General features: G+C 47.1%; 1 protein-coding gene across 1 annotated transcript in view; it reads right to left on the bottom strand.

Moving 5' to 3' along the window:
• The window catches only part of RAPGEFL1 (Rap guanine nucleotide exchange factor like 1), a 79,372-nt gene that overhangs the window by 23,749 nt on the left and 37,297 nt on the right, over nucleotides 1–18,326 (bottom strand). Inside the window, exons 2-9 of the mRNA XM_053262749.1 lie at nucleotides 18,191–18,269; nucleotides 12,379–12,532; nucleotides 11,993–12,090; nucleotides 10,700–10,812; nucleotides 7,981–8,148; nucleotides 5,648–5,745; nucleotides 4,217–4,339; nucleotides 1,536–1,714 (exon numbers count right to left, since the gene is read on the bottom strand). Coding sequence (XP_053118724.1) covers nucleotides 1,536–1,714; nucleotides 4,217–4,339; nucleotides 5,648–5,745; nucleotides 7,981–8,148; nucleotides 10,700–10,812; nucleotides 11,993–12,090; nucleotides 12,379–12,532; nucleotides 18,191–18,269 — 1,012 coding nt within the window. The remainder of the gene's footprint in view (nucleotides 1–1,535; nucleotides 1,715–4,216; nucleotides 4,340–5,647; nucleotides 5,746–7,980; nucleotides 8,149–10,699; nucleotides 10,813–11,992; nucleotides 12,091–12,378; nucleotides 12,533–18,190; nucleotides 18,270–18,326) is intronic.

Genomic DNA, 18,326 nt, shown 5'->3' on the forward strand with positions numbered 1-18,326 from the left:
TGCTCGGTCTCCATCACAGCTTTCAGAAAGAGTGTAAAATCTTGGCTTTTTGCCCAGGCATTTATTTGATTCTCTGCTGCTGCTCTTTGTACTCTGTATTGCTTTTATGCTTTTGTTTTAAATTTTCAATCAGATTTGTTTAATATTTTTCACTTAATATTTTAATTGTGTCTTTTTTACCATCTTGTTTTTAAATTTTGCTGTAAACCGCCTTGGGATTGTTCTAATGAAAGGTGGTATATAAATTTAACAATCAATCAATCAATAATGGGGAAAGATAATTAACTTTGTTCTCCTTCATTTTTTCAGCAGCCTACAACTGAAACAAGCTCACTAAGCTTACTTGTACGGGGGTGGAGGTGATATGCTGGCAGGCAACAGTTTTCTCAGCTTAAAAAGCAACTGAGAAGGCTGGAGGGAATGATGCCAACTCCCTTCACTAACCCGTTCTTGAAGAACAATACACTCCAAATTTGTACTTTTCATTGTTCAGATCATTACAGTACTTATGGGTAGGGTTGACACCTTTTTCTGGGCAAGTTTCCTAAGCTTTAATAGCTTTGTAACAGGCAGAAATTCAGCAAGTAAACTATTACCCATCACCGTCTGTGCTGGGAAAAACTGCATGCATAAGATCGCTGCCTATCATGCAGCTCTTAAAAGACACAAGAGCCTTGCCAAAAACTTACTTATGTGGGTTTCTATGAAGGGACACACTCCACGGTTTGAGAGATGTATGTGGAAGATTTGGGCAACATAGCATGATCTTCTACACTGAAGGGAAAGATCTAAGCAAGCAAAGGGTGGAGTCAGCATCAGTGTTCTCTCTAAGGCGTGTGTGCGCACTCACACGCTTTTTGATGTCCGTTCAATTTTAGATCCCGCTCAGGTTGAATCAGGAAGGCCCCACTCTGAATGCATGTGTGCACACACTGCCTTGATACTGCCGTCCAGAGCAAAACTCATTCCACACATAGATGAAAAAAATTAGAGAGAACACTGGTCAGCATCCCAGCTCCCACTAACATTTAGCCCAAATTTACACACACTCTTTCACTGAGGATGGATTTATGGATATTTATACCCCACCACACACACCCATTAAATAACCTTACCAGATGTCCAGGCACGGAGAGCCATGCTGCAAGAATCCCTCGCCATGGAACAAGGCAGCCTTTATCACCAACCAGAGTTCCCTGTAACAGGAATTCCCAGATGTTGTTGACTCCAACTCCCACCATCTCCAGTCAAAAGCCAATGCAGCGGGGGATGATTGGAGTTGTAGTCAGCACCATCTGGGAATCCCCGTTACAGGGAACACGGCTGCCAACCCCACCTTATGGAGCATCAGAGAGAGGTGCAGGAGCTTGACACTGGTCTCCTTGTTGCATGGCCAGAGGTTACTGTGTTCCAAGTTCAAGGCTATGTGCATGCTGTAATTCTACAGGAGCACAGAAGAATGCACAGATTGTGGTAGTAGGAAATCACCCCACCCTGATTGACAATGGAAAGAAGAGGCAAGGTGTGGCACTCACACAGCAGCGACCTTGATGAACTTCTTGAGCAGGTGGGCCCGCTTCCCCAGGGACTCGCAAAGCAACACCTCTGTGGCCACCCAGTGCTGAACTTCGCTGCAGCGCTGCAGCAGCAGCTCCAAGTTGGCTGTCTCCCGTCGGCCACGTTCCCCATGGAATACATAGTCCACAAATTCCAGCTGCAAACAAGGAAATAGGAGAGTCAATACTCAGTGTGCCCTTCTCAGACCTGGACAGCAGAAGGTCTAAGAAAGCTCTCCTGGGGAGGAGAGCTGGTCTCGTGGGAGTGAGCATGAATCGTCCCCTTTGCTGAGCGCGGTCCGCCCTGGTTGCACCTGGATGGATGACTACACGCGGGTGCTGTCTGCCATAAGATATTCCCACTTCTTGCATGCAGAAAGTTCTATCCCTGGCATTTCCAGGCAGGGCTGCCTAAAACCATGGGAGAGCTGCTGCCAGTCAGTGTATATTTATTTTTTATTGTATTGTATTTATTTGACATTTTTTATACCACCCAAAACTTATGTCTGGGCAGTTTACAATAAAACAAAATAAACATCAACAGAAAAAATTAAAACATTAGTAAAAATAAATGACAGCAAAAAAGTTAAAACATTTCAACCATTTAAAAATTTAAAACAAGGGTTTAAAACAATGTTGAAACAATTAAAACAGTATTTAATTAAAAGCCTGGGTGAACAGATGCATCTTTAAAGATTTTTTTAAAATTGTCAAAGATGGGGAGGCTCTTATTTCAGCAGGGAGCACACGTGAGGAGAGCTGGTCTTGTGGTAGCAAGCATGACTTGTCCCCTTAGCTAAGCAGGGTCCACCCTGGTTGCATACGAATGGGAGACTAGAAGTGTAAGCACTGTAAGATATTCCCCTCAGGGGATGGAGCCGCTCTGAGAAGAGCAGAAGGTTCCAAGTTCCCTCCTTGGCATCTCCAAGCTAGGGCTGAGACAGATTCCTGCCTGCAACCTTAGAGAAGCCGCTGCCAGTCTGTGAAGACAATACTGGGCTAGATAGGCCATTGGTCTGACTAAGTATATGGCAGAGAAGGCCCATCCCTGAGTAGCCACCAGACGAGCCAGTGGCAAATGCAGACGGACCACTCTGGATGATCTCAATGGTTGATGGGGTTCATGACGAAATACCCAGGGCCCAAACTGTTTAGGGCTTTATAGATTATAACCAGCACCTTGTATTTTGCCCAGAAACTTAGCAGCCAGTGTAGCTCCTTCAATACAGGAGTAACATGGTCTCTCCTAGATGACCCAGACACCAACCTGGCTGCCACATTCTGAACCAGCTGTAGGTTCCAGACTACATACAAAGGCAGCCCCACATAGAGCCCATTGCAGTAATCCAGTCTGGAGATTACCAGTATATGTACCACTGTTCTGAGGTGGTTTATCTCAAGAAATAGATGGACTAGAACTAGACTGTATATTATAGACAATAGCTGGACCATTAGGCTGACTCCATTCAAGGCAGCTTCCTATGTCCCCATGACAAGTAGTCCCTTGCTCTCTGAGCACAACAGCATTGCTTAAAATTATTTCGTGTCTTCCCTTCTTCCATTACTCCTTTTAAGATATAACGAGGATAGATGAAGAAGGAGGGAAGATGATATATGGCGGGAGCTTAGACAAAGCCCTACTTCTCCCACAGGTAACAACCCATATCTAGGCTGAATTCAGGCGGTGGAGGGGAGGAATTCATGTGACTGAATACTCCTTCTTACAAAAAATCCCTTCCACACAGAAATGTGATGTCAGGGCAAAGGATTTTAACCTAGCCTTCTTCCCAATGTGGAGGGACTTATATGAAGGAGCTTTCCATCATGTGAGCCCCACCTGCAATTCTGAGGTGGTACAACCCAAAAATGAGTTTACCACCTCTGTGAAAACTAGGCATAAGTTAAAGGAGATGTATGACCAGGGCTTGATTCTGGCTGATTAGTTGGTATCCCTACCCAACCAAAATTGGTGCCAGATTAAAGGTTTCAGTAAGAATGTTCTTGGCCCATAATGGAGCCGTGACTAATTGGAATCCACCAGCTGGGTCTGGAGATGTGTGGGCAATGCCTCGGGAAATCTCAAAAAGCTAAAGGAAGCACTAAAGAAGCCAGAAGCAAAGTGAACTATGCAAAGTAAACAGAGAGATATAATGCAAAAATAGTTCTTTTCAGGCTGCACCTCTACATATATTGAGTAATCCATAATACAATACTCAAAGCATTATGCAGGCATTTACCACTTAGAAAAGAGGACACGTCTGCTGCACCTTTAAGAGATGCACAAAAAAAGAAATTTCAGTAGGTGCAGCTTGTCATGCAGGGGAAATAAAAGCTGCACATGCTGAAATTCCCTCTTCTGTGCATCTCTTAGAAGTATAGGAGACTTGTCCTTTTCCCCATATGGCAACCCTACCCTGAACAACAGTGCTGGCCCTATGAAATGCAGTCACTTCACTCCCACCCTATGAAGTGGGGTCAAAGCAGACCACTGGTTCTTCAAGGTCCTTCTGCTGGGGTCTTTCGCTTCAAAAAGACCAAACACTTACATGTTTGTAAACCTTAAATTGCAATATTTTCAGCCTTCCAGGAGCGGAGACAGACAGCTCTGTGATCCAGTGCCTCGTTCTCCACCAGCTGCTAGGTGCATTTGGCTCTCTCACCTCATGGACGCAGCGAAACAATTCCCAGTGGAAGGCTGTGAGGTGATTTGCCACATCCTCAGCTTCAACCCGGTGGATCTCTGTGTCACCTGGCGACACCTGGATTTCATCAGGGAGGGGGACCTGGAGGTTCAATGCAAGCAGAGGAGAGGAAAATTCCAGCGTGTGTTAGAACCAAGAGGAGCATGTGAAAGGCATTTATAGAGCTCAGCTGGGTGACTCTGTGTAAGGTCACAGGAGGCAACGGCCTCAGGCGGCAAGTGCACCATGGGGCAGGAAGTCCAGGTACTCTGCCCACCCCCACGGCAGGCACGTCACACCACCTGGCGGCTGCTGCCACCCCTCCTCCTTGTGCTGCCATCACCCCAGCCTCTGTGGCTCCCCCCCCCAGCCCATCACCAACCTAACTCCCACCTCATGGGCGCAATGCCACCTTCTTCCCCTTTGCCACCAAATGGGACACACCACCACTGCTTGCATGCCACAAGATAACAGCATGCGTCCAAATCCTGGCAACTTCATACGCTGGCCTCTCTCTTTTGGCACTGGCCATTGCGCTCCCTCCCTCTCTCCCTCTGCCCCCACCTGCTATCTTTCCCCTCCAAGGACCCAATTTGTCTGGAGGCAAAGCGGACATGGGTGCTGGGAGAGGACAGCAAGAAACTATGGAAGAAAGAGAATGAGAGAGCTGGCGCTAGCACAGCAGCAAAGAAGAGAGGCCAGTGTGTAGAACTGCCAGTGCTTACGTAGGAACACAGGAAGCTGCTTTATGCCGAGTCAGACCATTGGTCCATCTAGCGGAGTCCTGTCTACACAGACTGGCAGCAGTTTCTCCAAGGCTGCAGGGCCTGCTTAAATGGACGCTAACCATCGCCTTATGGCGTGCAAGCAGTCCCTTTCTGGCAGCAAGGGAGAAGAAGGGCGGCATCTGGGCTGGTGAGGCGGGGGGCAGGCTAGTGAGGCGGGAAACACGGAAGCTGGGGTGGAAGCTGGGCACAGGCAGGAAGGAGGTGGGGTGGTGCCCATAATGGGGGGGGGGTGAGAGGGAAGGTGCCTGCACTCACTGCTCTATGGTGCACTCACCCTGAGGGGAAGAAGGGCATGTCTGAGAGGGGAGGGGGCAGGGGGGCATCAACATTGGCTCTAGGCCAGGGGGTGGGGGCTGGCAAGGGGAGGGGGCAGGGCTGCTCATTCCCATTCCAAGTGACAATGAGTCAGAGCTGGAGCTCGGTTGGCGGGGGGAGCTCTAACAACTGCAACTCTCCGATCTTATGAATGCACACAGTTAGAACGGCGGACCCCGAGACTTTACACCAATGGGCTGACGGTGGCACCCACACAGCAAAAGGCCATGCCAGGCCCTTTCAGAGCCAGCCATGAGAGGAACAGATGGGAGGAACAGGGCAGAGGAGGGGAGCTTCGCTGACTTACCAGAGACGGAAAGGCATCCTTAGTGCAGGCAAAGAGATGGCTGTTTATCCCCAGGGTTGTGAAAACACACTCTTCATTAGGCTGCAGCACAGATTTCTCTGGCGGTACAGAAGAAAATAACAGCTACTGAATTGCTTGGGATGGCAGAAACATCAGGGCAAATTCATATTCCATAACCCTTTGACTGGGGCAACTTGGTAGACAGCAGCAGGCTCGTTCACACGACTGTTATTTGGGTAGGGCAAGTGTCCTACTCAAATTTGGGAGCTGTGAGCACTCCCATCTTGTGACCGTGCGCTCATAAAAAGCAAGGTAGAAGGCAGGGAAGTGACCGTCTGTGAGGCTCCATCCTACCCAGCCCTTTAATGAGGTAGGAGGAAAGCCCCTCCTACCCAGCAGAAGCCTCACATACCATCACTCCCCTCACCACCTCCCTTGTTTTTTACGAGCACACCATCATAAAATGGGAGTGCACACAGCTCCTGAACCAGGGTAGGATGTTTGTCCTACCAAAATAACAATTGTGTGAGCAAGCCAAGTGTTTGATTCACATTGTCTGGTCACTGGTTCTATCTGTGGTCTGTCAGGATTTCTCCTCCAGATCAAATAGACCTGTGACTCTTGCTCCCCACCCTTCCGCTGCAGCATGTAGCTGAGCTCACTTGCTGAGACATCTGGAGCTAGTGTACCCGCTTACTGCCCATGGCACAAGGTGGGTTGGATTGCTTCGGTACACATCCAAAAAAGTAGCTCATGTTGCAGCAAAGCATCCTGGAGCACCCTCAAGACTTAAAAGTCGATCTGTTGGAAGCTTAGTGGGTGGATGGTTCTTTCTTTTACTTGGGGATTGACGTTTTGGTCCTTTTCAACCTTATGATGCGTGACCCATCTAGATTCTCAAATCCTCTCTCCCAACCCAATTCCTGCACAATGCAGATTCAGGAATAACAAACAACAGAACCCCCAGGTATCAAAATTTCTGTTCCTGAAAGCTCCTATAATCCAGATTTAGCGGGCGCCCCCCAATGTAATTTCAGTTCACTGCTGCAATTCCATTTATCCAGCCTCTGAACATGATTAACACCTAGCACGGCATTGGCAGCACAGTTACCACTTTCCCCCCTCCAACTTTGATCCTGTGCCTTTAACATACCAAAATTTTGCTGATACAGCTTTCCCCATCATTTTATCTGAAAGCCAGAAAAGCTTCGCCTGGAGGCTTTACAAACAGGGCTTCTACCCCAAATCTCCTTCGGGAGAGAGTGTGTGTGCATTCACACACCAGCCAAATGTACTCTGATGTCCCTTCAAGATCCTTGGACCCACTCCACACACAAGTCGGGCTTTGTCTTGCAAGTTCTAGCTTATCTTGAGGTATTTCCAGGTTTTTAAAATGCTGGTTTTAAGCTACTTTTCTGAAAAGACCAGAGCAAATAGGAAGAGGCACTGGCACGATGTAGAATCATTAACATGATAAGAGGGATACTGTCTTTGAAATGCAGATGTAGCTCTTTAGTCATCTCTCTCTCTCTCCCCCCCACCACATTGGCTAGAAGGAAAACACAGAGGCATGCCATGTAAACTCATAAAAACAAAAACCGAGAGCAGAGGGGAAGGGCTGTGATTTGATGTGGCTTCGCTCAACATTTACCCTGAAGCATGCAGCCATGTGCGAAAAACTACATAGGAGTTTTACGGACAGCAGGTTTAAGATCACGGGGAGGCTTTACGGTGAACTCAAAGGTGTCCCAAGAAACTGACACAAATAGTGGATTTTTTAAACTCCAGATATAAATTGGATTATACTCTAATGCACATTGAAAAACCCGAATTGTGTGTGAACTGCTCCCCAATAACTCGCAGGGACTTTGGGGTAAATCTAGCCAAAATGTGAACACACCCCCTCTATTCCAAAGGAGATGAGAGTTAAAAGAGTTTCAAAAGCCCCAGGTGAAAAGCTTCCTGCTACATTTTGCTGTGCCAGGCTGCTATTAAAGGCACAGAAGCTGTGGCCCATTAAAAAGTATTTTTCTTTTAATGATGAGGATAATACTGTTCTTTTCTCTCTTTATAACATTTCAAATAGTAGGAGAAAACGATGGCATTTTATCTCCACTCCCATTTTTTTAAAAAAAATCATAAAATTGAATACATCTTAAAACTTTAAAAATTAAAAATTTGATTTTTTTGGAGAGAAAAAAATTAATTTAAAATCTGCATTTTAAAATCGAATGTTTGCCAAGACTCAGGGTTACAAAGGGGAATGTCAGGACAGAAGGCTGCCAGGGGTCACTATTGCTTTGTTCTCTCCACAGCTCCTGGGAGACAGTTACCTCCTGAAGATGTTACTGCCACCAGGATGAGTGCCTCTTCTCGTGTAGGCTGTTCATCAGAATACTGGAGCTTCTCCGTCACGGAGGTAAGGATGTCCTGTACGGAGGCAGAGAGGCGACTGCGGATGGTGACATAGGAGTGGTCAGGCATGTAGACACGGCAGAAGACTGGAAAGAGACAGAACCAAAAGGCTGAGAGCTGGAAGGGTAGCTAGCAGGGGAAGGCAATGATGGTCTGAATTCTACTAAAACCAGCATCTCCCAGGCTCTGGCCAATATGGAAGCCTGGATGGTGGTGAGCCAACAAGTTATATCTGGAGAAGACTGAAGTAATGAGTATTAGCAGGCTTTGTGATATGGAGGGGATTTGGATTCCTATCACTGCTGGAGTTTGATCCCCTCTGGCCACTCAGGCTCACAGGCCAGGAGTGCTTCCTGGATGCATCACTCAGCCTGGATACCCAGCTGGTGGCATTAACCAAGAATATTTCTAAGGCAAAACTCGGTAAGAAGTATTTTCCTCACAGATGCATTAGCTACCATCATTCATGCCTTTAAAACTTTGAGGCTAGTCTACCATGATGTGCTTTATGTAGAGCTGCCCTTGATGGTCGATTGGAAGCTTCAGTTGGCTCAAAACTCTGTAGCTCAGCTTCTGAGAGGGGCAGACTGTTGGAAGCAAAACACACCAGTGCTCCAGTCTTGGTATTGGCTCACGACTGCCTTCCAAGCACAATTCAGGGTGCTGGCAGTGGTCTATAAAGCCCCAAACAATCTGGGCTCAGCAAACCTAAGAAACCACCTTCATCCCAATATCACCAGGATCTTGAAGATCAACAGGACTGCCCTCTCAAATAATACACTCGTTGACATGATGAGGAAAATTACTCAGCGCAATCCTATTGAAATTAAAAGGGCAAGTTTGGCAATGCAGAACTTGTTCTTTTGAATTTCAGTGGGACTACTTAAGAGTAATTTTCTTTGTCATGTTGCCACTATCTATTCAGAAAATCAGGTCCACAAGAGCGTGCAAAGAATCATTCTCAGGCACTGCCCCTCAGTTTTGGAAAGCTGGAGACTTGCCACATCCTGAGGCTGTGCATCTACCAGATGTGGTGTAAGGTGTTTTTATTATTCACACTGGTTTTTGGTGGCCAGGGATAGATTAGATTGGGTGGAATAAATATTACATACCCCAAATGAGAGGAGAGCTGGTCTATGAGAGGAGAGCTGTTCTTGTGGTAGCAAGCATGACTTGTCCTCTTAGCTAAGCAGGGTCCACCCTGGTATCATTTTAATGGGAGACTTGATGTGCGAGCACTGTAAGATATTCCCCTCAGGGGATGGGGCTGCTCTGGGAAGAGCATCTAGGTTCCAAGATCCTTCCCTGGCAGCATCTCCAAGATAGGGCTGAGAGAGATCCCTGCCTGCAACCTTGGAGAAGCCACTGCCAGTCTGTGTAGACAATTCTGAGCTAGATGGACCTATGATCTGACACAGTATAGTTTTCCTATACGCAGCTTCCTATGTTCCTAAACCTTTGGGATGGAGAGGGTAATAGTTCAGCTAACTCTAGTGTTAGTTAATTATTTATTTGGTGCTGAAGCTTAAAAATGTATGTTCTAATTCTAAATTTGGCAACTTTTCAGATTTCAAAATTCAAATCCAATTTTCAAACGGGTTCAGATTTGTCCTTTGCAACTTGATTTCAAGGATGCTTTTAAAGCAGCTTACATTTTAAGTCCTGTGTGGATTAATTTTAAGGTAATAATGTTAGGCCTCAGGTTGCCTCATTAAATGAACTCCTACACGGTTTTTGTGGGGTGGGGGCAGAAAGTTAGGGAGAAGGCTGTGCTTTCCTAACAACTGTTTGTGTATCTACAGCTCTACAGCAGGCCTGCTCAACTTAGGCCCCCAGTTGTTTTTGGACTATAATGCCCATAATCCCTAGCTACAGTGGCCAATAGCCAGGGATGATGGGAGTTGTAGGCCAACATCTGCAGGAGGGCTGAAGCTGAGCAGCCCTGCTCTACAGGTAAATATGAAGCCCTCAAAGCTTAGCCATTGAACCGGTTTTCAATTTGTCAAAGCACATGCAAAGTACCTTTTCTTCATCACTAAATAACCACAGCCAGTCTCACAGTCCCTGGATTAGGCGGAAGAGTGTGGCTTCCAGAGATCTGATGGGCATCCACATGACTTCTCTTATTATAAATTAACAATTTTCCAGTTCACATATTGAACTGGGAGGGAAAAGAGCTGGTCTTGTGGCAGCAAGCATTAATTGTCCCCTTTGCTAAGCAGGGTCTGCCCTGGTTACATATGAATGGGAGACTACATGTGTGAGCATTGCAAGAAATTCCCCTTAAGAGCACCTGCATATTTGCATGCAGAAGGTCCCAAGTTCCCTCCCTGGCATCTCCAAGATAGGGCTGAGACACACTCCTGCCTGCTGCTTTGGAGAAGCCACTGCCAGTCTGTATAGACAATACTCAGCTAGATGGACCAATGGTCTGATTCAGTATAAGGCAACTTCCTATGTCATCTGTAATGCTAGAATGCATTTCCTTCATTTGGAGCCCTGACTCTTGCTCTCCCCTGCTTTTATCTATGCAAACAGAAACATTTATGGACTAAAATGCATGACAGAGCTCCCACTTCTGCTCATCAGATTTTTCAAGACAACCCAAGTGGGGAATCTCATCTACAATATACTCACTTTCATCTGACCCACGGAAAGCGACCCGTGTCTGAAGGCAGGAATCTATGCGCCGGAAATGCCGGAAGAGAGGCTTGACCTGTTTGCTGGGAGGATGGCTTTCTTCTGTAACCCTGTAGCCAGAAGGTAATATTTAGAAGTTGGAGAAGGACAAACAATATAGGCCACAGTGTGAATCGTTTCCCCAGGTGCACAGAGTCCATATAGTTCTGAGAGGACATTTTTGAAACAAGAGAATGCAGTTTTCTAGGAGTATCAGAGGTCATTTTGGACAGGGAGATGGTCATGAGAGCAAGCCCTCAAAACAACCATGGCCATTATTAGTACATCCACCAGGGTTGCCACACATTTTTCAGGTACCATTTCAATGGGAGAAGTTACATCTGCTGTACTACCTGTCCTGTTCCTTGCTAAGTCCTATTGTCCACCCTGCTCCTCCGTCCATGGTGGGGCAACATTAACAACCCATTTGCTTCAGCACGCAGGGGAGGAGGTGAGCAACAGGACCCAGGGAAGAAGGTTGTCCAGCAGCAGCAATTTCTAGCTTTGCATCAGTATTGCTATACTGCAGCTATGTATCACATTTAGTTTGGGCCTCAGTCTATGGCTAAGCTGGGTTTTGAACCCATGTCTGCTGTACCCATGTCCAACAGTTATGCCCCTGGGATACCATGATTGTCAGTGGGGAGAAATACTTTTGTCTCCCAGATTTGTATGCCAAAGGAAGTGAGATAAAGGAAAAAGTGGGTAACACTGTGAAGGCAATGTTACCACCAACATGCTGAGGCTATTCCCACGATCACTGCGAAGTGGGCTAAGGGAGCAGGCGAGCCCGGTGCTCCCAAGGCGGCTAGCCCGCCCAATTTCCCCTCCCCTTAAATTAGGTTAATTGAGTGAGCGCTCTGTTAGCCTCATTTTTTTGCTCATGTATCGCAGTGGCACGTGGCAACACACAAGTAGACCCCCGACTAGGAGGCTGCAACCAGCCTCCCGGGCTTGGGGGGTCTCTCCAGGATGCCCCATTTACTCACGCGTGGCATCCTGGGACTTCCGCAGCCCCCACCAGCTCCGTAACAGAGCCAGCAGCAATCCAATGAGCAGCCAATCCAGCCGCCTAGGGCTGTACTTTGATCGTCTTTGGGGAGAGACGGCTAAGCCCGCTCTCCCCGCAGACCCAACAGAAGCTCTTCTCACAGATCGTGAGAAGAGCTTCAATGCCTTTAGCTAAGGGAGCACTCCTTGTTTTGCTGGAGCAGCTGCTATTCTACTGCCTATCTTCCCTTCTCTGCTTACTTCAATTCAACTGTCTCCACCAGCTGATGTAGCTTCAGAATTTCATCTTCCAGTTTGTGGTAGAGGGATGAGTCCTTCATGATCAGCAGGTACAGCTCCTAGGGGTAAAGAGAAAGAAGGTGGCTTGGGTCCCTCTGCCCTCATGCCTGAGAAGAAGGATACTTCCTGCTCATGCCCACTTGATACTATCCAGACACAAAGCATAGACTTACAACATCAGAACAATGAGCTGCCATTTTACGGGAATGGTGGCTGTAATAATATCTTGAAGTCTGACTGTTTTTGTTTCTTTAAAAACAATCAAGTTTCTAGTTGAAAAAACTAGAAATGGATGGCTGAAAAACTAGGAAACCAGATGACGAGTGGATAGTACGGCCACACTGTACCTTGATTACTTTGCCTGCTTTTTCCTCCTCCTGCAAGATCCCCTTGTAGGTCTCAAGGAAGTGCAGCAGGATAACCAAAACCGCTCGCTTCCGGTGCACGGCCTCACCTTCCTTCCAACACGGTGGTGATGGGATTGTCAACGCTGTCACAAAGGTGGCCACGAGGAGGTCAAGGGAAAATCATAGGACTTCAGGAGGCAGCAGGTGGAAGAGAATCCCAAACAGCCAGATTTGGGGTGGGGGGAAATCTGGGCCTTGATGACAACATATCAAGTACAGACTGGAGAAAGAGAGAGTTGCAAAGGATGCCCAAGGGCCATTTATCTGAATCCCCTGAGCTGGATATATTTTAAGGCTATTCATACAACACAAGCTGCCCGGGTAACTCCAGGCATCTCATGTCATCTGGAGTGTCATCTGCTCCTAACGTGGGTAGCCCAGCTGTTCTACCCACAGTCAGTAGCAGCTGGTGGGCATTGGAGCATGGGGGAAGGGGAGAACCTGGTCACAGAGGCAGATGCCAACCCCCTTCCTCCACACCAGCAGGCTTGGGTATTTACCCAAGGCTGCCAGCACTGAGGAAAACAAAAAGAGAAGAAGGGAAAGCAGAAAAGCAGGGCAAAAGTAGAAACCATAAATATTTGGGGGTGGGGGAAGAAAGCAAAAAGCAAAAAAGCCAGGGCAAAAAGCAGAAAGAGAGACAGAAGGGAAAAAGTAAGGATTGCATCTGCCCTCTCACCAAACAAACGAGCTAGATCAGAATTATCAGAATTAAAAAGAATTGTCAGAATTACCAGCAGCCAGGGGATCCTCCAGAGCAGGGACCTTCCTCTAGCCCCTCCTCCCTTGCCTGCAACTTCCTCTTTTAGTCTTACCGGCTGGAACAGCTGCTATAAGTTGCTCCAGCCAATCTGATTACTAGGAGGCTTCTCCTGGCACCGCCCCCAGGAAGAAGGAAAAAAAATGTATTAAAAATATACTCCCTGACACAACCTGCATTTTTAACCCATTGTTTTAGTTCTTCCTGGGGGCAGTGCCAGGAGGAGCCCCCTAGGAATCAGATTGGCTGGGCCAAAGTTTTGCCAACATAAAACAAACCTGTGGTTCGTTTCACCTTGGTAGGTGATCAGAGATGATCGCCTTGAGTTCCTGGGCTCCCTACCAGCCCACCACCATTTTCGGCAGGGAGGTGGGGGAAAGACTGGCTGCAAGGAGCAGAGTGTCTGCAATGCTAAAAGCAGTTGCTCTGCTGTGTGCACGCTGCATTCTGGGGCCATAGAGGACCCAGAGCACACTTTCCCCCTCCATCGGCAGAGTGCCTATCACTGCCCAGGCTCATGTGTGGGTGCGCGATTGGCAACATTTATTCTGTAGTTGGTCATCTGCGGGGAGGCAGGTAGAAGCCTGCCTCCCTGCCCACCCTCCTCGCCACCTAGGTAAGAGGTGTGAGAACAACCTTTTTATGTATTCCCCAACCAACCACATAAATGTGGACTTTGATATCTAGCACAGAATGGAACCACCTTAGAATCTCAGTCAATGTCCACAGTGTCGTGGTTCAAATGTCAGACCTGGACTAGGAGCCTTGCAGCCATGAAGCTCACTGAGAGACTTTGGGCCACTCACTCTTTGAACCTAACCTACCTCAAAAGGTTGTTGTGAGGGTAAAATATTGGGGGAGGAGAGCTCCTTGGAGGAAGGTTAGAATAAACAAACAAACAAACAATTCTCCTAAACATACCCATCACTAATCCCATGTGGCAGCTCTCACAAGAGCAGCTGTCTAGGGGATAGTGACGGGGACAGGGAGACAATGGCAGTGGCAGCCGGTCAGCCTGAGGAGGCAGTGGTGAGCCGGATTAGCCAGCAGGAGGAGGCGGCAGCAGCAGGCTGGTCTAGCCACCGAGAGGAGGAGGCCGCTACCGGGAGTGGGCAGGAGGAAGTGGCCAGCCTGCCAGCCAGAAACCGTGGGGTGGGGGCGAGAAGTGGGGGGGAGGAAGCGGGCCAGCTGGCCCACCAGAAAGCACACCGGGGGGGGTAGAAGCAGGCGGGGGGGAGCGGCCGGTCGTCCAGAAAGCCAAGCGTGCCAGCGGGCGGGGGAGGCAGCGGCGGTGGGTGGGCCGGCCGGAGGCGCAGATGGTCTGCACCCAGCCCAGCTAGTCTATATTAAAACAACAGAAACTTCTCCTAATTGGACAAAGAGAAACCATTTTAAGTGGTGGTTGTTTTTGATTTAGCAGAAGGATAGAAACTATTCCTTCTCATCCGAATAATCTTTCTAGTAGCTTTTTGGTGGTGTGTGTGTGTGTGTGTGTGTGTGTGTGTGTGTGTTTAGTCAGTGAGCCCTTTTGGGACAGAAAGCCACGTTCTAATTCCTTTTGTCATGCAAACCACTTTTTTAATTGAAAGCAATACAGTATATCAATATTCATGGAAATAATAATGGTGTCCATAAAGGCCAAACTACACATGACATTAAATGCATCACTGGCCCTCATGTGCTCCAATTTTCTTTGGCAAATAGAAGCCAGATCAGGAACACGGTGGTGGAGCCGGTCGGTAGGTGCTTGAACCCTAACCCCTCCCATGGTCCCAAGCTGATCACCCCACCACATCTGCTATTTGCCAAGGAAACAAAGCTTCCATTTGTACCAAGTATCATACGAATCCCAATTTATTTTAAGTTCAACAGCTTCCAGAAGAAGGGGCGGGGGGACAATTTTCTAGATTTTGTACTTGCAGAGATGAGACTGAAGAACTAGGGGGGACATTGAGATTACAAATATATATATAGATAAGATGTCACGCAAAAACTAGCCCTAATAAAAAACATCAAGAAGCGTTGACTTTTTAAGGAAGATTAGCAGCTGCTGCGGGGCAGAAGTTTGTGTGTGTGTGTGATCACTGGGAACTCACAAAACGAGAAGAGGTAACATTCCACATGCATACATACACCCTTGAGCCTATCGAAACCTATATTTGTGGAGGGGTGGCTGTTAACCGGGAATGGCAGCTCAATTGTAACTGGTTGGTTGAAACTAACAAAGTCCACCCAGGATGTTCCTATCTCAGAGCCCCATTACACTGTCTTACTTTGTGCGTCTTGTGTGACTGCCTTCAGAGAGGCCAAAGGGGAGAGATCAAATTCTCCAATAAAGAAAACCAGGCTGAGATTCAATTTTGCCATGTGAAATTCATTAGGGTTGTGCAAATTCCTTCACCACTTTTGTTGAATATTTCTCTGAAAATATCAGTATTCATTTGTAGTACTCACATATTTGTCGGACCTACCCTTCAAGGAGTTATATATAGGGGAATAATCAGGTATTATCTCATTTTCATCCTCACAGCAACACCATATATTAGATTAGGTTGAAGCAAAACTGAATGTCACCAACCCAACATCTGGATGTCACCAACCCATGTCTCTCCAGGAATGTGAAAGTGAAAAGACATGTGATGTGATATAATCACATTAGCATTTCCCCACCCTCCTCAAGCAGCAGCCAATGAAGTGCAACGGGGAGTGGGGAAATGCCAACACTGTGATATGTCACTTTAAAAAAACAAAACCTTACACCTTACCAGGCAGATGCCAGGGGAGCCATGTTCCCTCTAAGAGGGATTTCTAGATGTTGTTGAGTACAACTCCCAGAATCCTCAGCTATAATGGCTTTTGCTTGGGGAGTCTGGGAGTTGTAGTCAACAACATCTAGGAATCCGTGTTAGAGGGAACACTGCAGGGGAGACATGTGTTGACAGTCCCCATATATCCTGCCATAACATGTTGTTTGGACCTGACAGAGAATGACTTTGCTCAAGGTTACCCTGTGGTCTTCACAGCTGATGCCCACTATGCAGCAATCAAGTTCGCCATATATACATGTCAAAAGTGAAAGGAAGATGTGCTTTTCCAAAGCTTACAAACATGACGGATGTCTGCTGACCACAGCTTCCTGTTTGGAGATGCATGTCTCCACAGTTTGCACAAATAGGTGGCAAACCATGACTGCCCCATTAAGTGTGAATCAATTTTATTTATGTATAAGTAAAGACACTTGGGATGACTAGCTCACTCATTCACACTCAGTCATGGGTGTATCAGCATTGTTGTGATACTGTATCAACAGCTAAAAGGCAGATAATTGGGACAAGACACCCGATAGGTAAAAATTCGGGAGATGGCATTTAAATCATAATCAAAGCCATGCCATACTGGGATAGTAGCATGCTGAACTGTGAAGATTCTGCTACTTCTTTATATACAAGAACCAGCCTTAGACTGGTGGGAGGGAAGATTTACAATGGTACCCAGGAGAGAATGGAGAGGTGTAAAAAATCCTCCTCCACCCCCTCTTTTAATAATCCTGACTGGTGGAGATGGCAGTTTCCAGTGGCAGCCAATAAGATATTGGTGCTTGCAGAAAGGAAGCTGGATTTTTGTAATTAGCAATGAATCATCATATACTGAGCAAGGGTGAAGCTATATGCAACACATTAAAGTATTATTAGCCCTGACGAACTTAGTTTTAATTACTCAACAGCAGCTAGTTCCCATGGATCAGAACCCTGACACAGACCCAATCCAGCTGCTGTTTCCCCTAGGGGGGAAAATGCCCATTAACTTTAATGGGAGCTTTTTAACAGGGCAAATAGGCATGGATCGAGACCACGACTGGGCTGAACCCAACCCCAAACTGCCATGGTACCAATTCACAGTGGCCCAATCTGGCACCAAAACATCGCTGAAGAATGATGAAGCCCATCAGGCTTTCATTTAAAAGAAAAACTAAGCCCATCAGGACTAACAGGACTTTAAACGTCGCAGGTATTTGGGTCCTTAGTTAGACTACTGGTCAAACCTTCCCTAAATCATCAATATCTGATCTGGCTGCAGCAGCTCTCAAGCATTTTGGCTGCTCAACAGCCTTTTAACTGGAGATGCGGAGATCTGGGACCTCATACTTGTCAAGCATAGACTCACCCACTGAGTCTCCCCTAAAGGGTCTCTCCCCTAAACCTTGAACTAGAACTGGGCTAGTGGTTCTCTCTTTTGCCACTACACTACATCCCACTGATGGTCTAGAGAGTTGACAACAGGCACATAATTAAGAGAAAAGGTGGACCTGGATTTTGCCTAGCCTCACAGGGCTGGAAGGGCCCGGAATAAAATCAAGGGGGAATATTCCCTATATCAGCCTCAAGGGGAATAATTTTCCTTGGGATAATTTACTCAGTTTCTTCCAGCCCTAGAGAAGGATAAAGTACTGCATGGTGCACTGAAGCTAAATGACCAATGATCAAGCATCGCTTGCAACACTTTCAAACCCCTTTGACAAGCCATTACAAGGCTAAATGTATTATCCAGGACTAAATACTGCATTAGTACAGGACATTTGTGGATTCATGGAAACCACGGAACCCTATGAAACAAGAATGCTGAGTATGAAAGCGTGAGATGGACACAGTTTTCCCTCTGGTTTTGATGTTCACCTAATGATGCAGTGGGGAAATGACTTGATTAGCAAGCCAGAGGTTGCCATTTCGAATCCCAGCTGGTATGTTTCCCAGTTGAAGGGAAACACCTATATCAGGCAGCAGCGATACAGGAAGATGCTGAAAGGCATCAGCTCATACTGCTCGGGAGGAGGCAATGGTAAACCCCTCCTGTATTCTACCAAAGATAACCACAGGGCTCTGTGGTCGCCAGGAGTCGACACTGACTTGACGGCACACTTTGCCTTTACCTCAGCACCCACCCCACCTCCACCATTCTTAGAAGAACTTTTCCACTGTTGTATGGGAAGGATATTGCTGGTGCAGCTGGTGCAGGAACTGCTCCGTGGGCAGGAACAACGAGTGCGTGAGGACGATGTCATCTAAGAGCAGATCTAAGAGAAGACAGGGAGGGAGGGAGAGAGAGATGATACAGCCATCCCGCCCTGAAC

The sequence above is a fragment of the Hemicordylus capensis genome, chromosome 6 (genome assembly GCF_027244095.1).
Source record: "Hemicordylus capensis ecotype Gifberg chromosome 6, rHemCap1.1.pri, whole genome shotgun sequence".
In the NCBI taxonomy this organism is placed as follows: Eukaryota; Metazoa; Chordata; class Lepidosauria; order Squamata; family Cordylidae; genus Hemicordylus; species Hemicordylus capensis.